The 3944-nt window shown below is 37.4% G+C and overlaps 1 protein-coding gene across 1 annotated transcript; it reads left to right on the forward strand.

Annotated features, from left to right (window-relative positions):
• The first annotated feature begins 3091 nt into the window (after positions 1-3091).
• LOC110902095 (putative disease resistance RPP13-like protein 1) lies at positions 3092-3715 on the forward strand. Its single transcript, XM_022148833.1, has one exon. The coding sequence runs from the start codon at positions 3092-3094 to the stop codon at positions 3713-3715; it is 624 nt and encodes a 207-aa protein (XP_022004525.1).
• Positions 3716-3944: the final 229 nt, after the last annotated feature.

Here is a 3944-nt window from a genome sequence, read left to right on the forward strand (position 1 = left end):
AGCAGAGACGGTGGTGATGTAGACGAAAGAAAATCACCAGATGCAGTCACCCACCGTCGTTTTCGAATGCTGATTCTGGTCTTCCCCATCTTGATCTGGTCTTCAATCACGAGTCCAGGTAATCCCAACTTTTAATTCGACAACACAAATTTTAGTCAATCTGTGTTGATGGAATCATGTTTTACGTTAGGGCGCTTATTATTAAACAAAGGATAAAAAGTGTATGATTATTTGAAGTGCGTTGCTGTAATCTGTTTCAGAGATCATAGAAAAGCAAAGTTCTCATTTGTATAATGCCGAGTGTGGTGTGGTGTATAGTTTCAGTTTGAAGATAGCTCTTTTGGGGAGCCAATGCCATTGTCGGTGGCTTTCGGGAAGGAGTGATGCACCTGATTGATATTGTGGTCTATGAAAACTCGAATCCAGAGTGGAGCTATTTTGAGTCAAAACACATGTCTGTTATGTATTGCTTACAATCAATTTTAAATTCACTGTGTAGTTAGAAAGTAAATTTGTTTGACTACATTAGTAATGTTTTATACTTTGGGTCATGTAACATGCTCTTACAATTTGTGGTCTATTTTGTCATGGTGGTGTAGTGCTTTTGTGTGGCTAGAAGCAAAAGAGTATTGTACAGATGGTCAAAGATGTCTCGGGTGCTGATGGTTTGAGAGGTGGATTCTCAACTGTTAAACTATCAATGATGTAAATGTTAAGCATATGCCTTCATTTGGTTCAACTGGTGGTCTATAATGACATAAGTTTAGATCTTTTATTAGCATGTTACGTTTATGTTTGTTTTTAATTGTCATGTAGGTCAAAGGGTTCGATATGAATGCTCTTCACATCTCAACATTCAGGTGAACCAAGCACAGAAACAGAGACGTCATACGTACCGTGTCATGGAATAATCAATCGTGAGTAAAACAGACAAGGGTTGGGTAGATTGGATAACAATTTCAATGGGTTCGGGTCAAAATGATAATATGTTTGTTTTGAATGAGTAACGAATACCTTTGTTTTTGTGCAAATAAATATATACCATTTAATATTTCTTTCTTGTTTTTTTAGGACATTAGATTCGGCATAGAGTATACAAATTATCTGGGACAAAAACAATAAGTTCAGTTACAAATGTATTAAACTTCCAACGTTACTTTTTTTGCCTTTCGCACAGGTGGGTTGGCGATATTCTTATTATGTTTTTGATTTGGGTTTTATATGTATTACATGTTACATTGTTGATATTGCCTTCTCAATGGTATAATTTAGACCAAGTAAGTAATGTATTTGTTATAGGTTTCAATTTTTTATTTTTTAAACACCGGGTAGCATTTCAGATACTCAAATGTTGAATTATAACTTGTAGGGTAACATCTGTGCAATCTCTGTTGGCAACTACAAACTCATTTGGGATAATCCACTTTATCGAACAGTGTAGTCTCCTTCACCGGAACGGTATGCTGGTCTATCAGCAGCTGGCTATAGGGTTGTGAGGCCACTATTAGTACCTGGTCCTAAATAGTACTTTTAGACGGCATGGTTCCTTTACAGTTTGGAGTTCTTACTCGGTAAGAAATAATATAATTTTTTAAGTAGTTGTTATTTTACACTCATATATATGTAGTTATTGTGTTAAAAGTTTATGAAATGCAGGAACATGTGAGCCCGGTCCTGTCTCCGGCTGGTTAACCTTTTGTATATGGGGCCTCTTATATACTTGATGGGCCTTGACATTTAATTATCATCTTCATATCAGTGAGCTTAGTTTATGAGATTAATTATGCTTAATAAGTACAAGCCACCAAAGTACCCCTCGTTAGTGATATCCCAACGATAATATTTGGAGTTGATGGGGAGGTTAGTAACCCATCGATTGTTGCGGTAACCATAAAAGGTTGTCTATGTTTTAAAAAATTTACCACTTTGAATCGTTAGAAGTAAACCCCAACTCCTAGATTATTGGTTTGAAACCGTCAAATCTTTCTTTGAAGTTTTGAGCTTGTACTTACCACTGTTCTTGTAATAAGGTTGTTGCATTTCAAGATTGGCCAGAACTTACAAAGGATGCAGGACTGGTTAGTGCATAACCTCACAGGCAAGACTTTATACAAGAGTTGTATAAAACCTAGCAAGATCCTCAACGTTGAAAAGTTAATAGAGGCATGATCAGGTGCACATGTGAACTTCATGCAACTTTTAAAAAAAAATTGATTTGTTTTTATAAATATCTATTATAAAATTAGTTGATGCAAAAACTTGGAAATGCTAAGTGTAGAGAGCTCTTAATATCTTTCGAGAAGGCGACTGGGAAAAACCGCATTGGATCATTTTCTATAGTTAAAAGAACATCTTTATTTATATTGGTAGATTATTTAGAAATCAAAATGATAACATTTAGCTACGTTCTCTTGTGGTTCTTAATTTGCAGGGATGGTGCAAGTGATGGGAAGTTCTATCATGTCCTACTCTATGAACTTGATACAATTTGTAAGGTTGGTTGATGATTCTTTACACTTAATAATATTTGTTGATGTAAACCATGTGTTATCTGGTGCTTATTATATTTTGGTAACCTTAATACAACTCCATTTGTTAAAGACTAACCGATGACTTCGCTTATGAACTTTGGTTCAGGATAATAACGAGTACCGCAATGTAAAGTGTCGCCCCGCCGCATCGCGCGGGCATCCTGCTAGTTAAATATAATTCTTCTCCTTTTCATTACAAACTTCATCTTCTCCGTTCTTTATCCGGAGCCGCTACAAGTTTCTGTACGCCGGAACTTTTCGTTTCCTTAATATCATTTTATTTTATCTTTACTTACACTCAGGGGTATCCTAATATTTGTTTGGGTATCCCGGGCAACCCCTGACCACCACATAAATCCGCCCTCTGTCAAAAAAATACACTACCGATACGAAGTTGAGCCGTAGCCCGTGCTACGGCTCGTTAATTGCTAGTTCCGCCCCTGCTGGCTAGGCTTTTGTATCATGAAAAACAAGTCAAGGATCACTTCGAACTCAAGGCGTGGGTTTGCGTCTCGGATGAGTTTGATAGCTTTCGTATAAGTAAAGAGATCTTTGAAGCTATGGCAAAGGTAAACGAGAATCTTACAAATCTGAACCTTCTTCAAGAAGCCCTTGGAGATCACCTAAGGGGTAAAAAATTTCTCTTGGTACTAGATGATGTGTGGACTGAAAGTTATGCAGATTGGGAAACCCTTGTTAGACCGTTTTATACATGTTCTCCTGGAAGTAGAATCATCATAACAACACGAAAGGATCAATTGCTCAAACAGTTGGTTTACAATCCTCTAAACATGCAGTTGCTCAGCCTTCTAGGTGACGAGGCTCTGTCTTTAGTTGCTCGACATGCATTAGGTGTAAATAACTTTGATTCACATATGTCACTCAAACCATATGCTGAAGGTATTGTGCAAAAATGTGGTGGGTTACCTTTGGCTTTAATAGCACTTGGTAGACTGTTGAGAACCAAAAAAGAAGAAGTAGAGCACTGGAAGGAAGTGTTAAACAGTGAGATATGGAGATTAAAAGATGAAGGTGGAATTCTCCCAGCCCTAAGACTAAGCTACCATGATCTTTCTGCAACTTTGAAGCAGTTGTTTGCTTACTGCTCCTTGTTTCCCAAGGACTTCCTGTTTGACAAGAAGGAGCTGGTTTTATTATGGATGGCAGAAGGGTTCTTGCACTAGCCAACTACAAGCATATCAACCGAAGAACGCTTGGGTCATGAATTCTTTGACGAGCTCTTGTCAAGATCATTTTTTCAACATGCACCTAATAATGAATCATTATTTGTGATGCATGACCTCATGAATGACATGGCGACATCAATTGCTACCGAGTTTTATTTAAGGTTTGACAATGAGTCGGAGAAAAGTATTAGGATGGAGCAGTGGGAAAAATACCGCCATATGTCAT

This window comes from Helianthus annuus, chromosome 13 (assembly GCF_002127325.2).
Source record: "Helianthus annuus cultivar XRQ/B chromosome 13, HanXRQr2.0-SUNRISE, whole genome shotgun sequence".
NCBI classification, from domain to species: domain Eukaryota; kingdom Viridiplantae; phylum Streptophyta; class Magnoliopsida; order Asterales; family Asteraceae; genus Helianthus; species Helianthus annuus.

What these genes read in the sequence shown, in the direction of transcription:
- LOC110902095 (XM_022148833.1), top strand. Translation starts at nt 3,092, where the DNA reads ATGGCAAAGGTAAACGAGAATCTTACAAATCTGAACCTTCTTCAAGAA.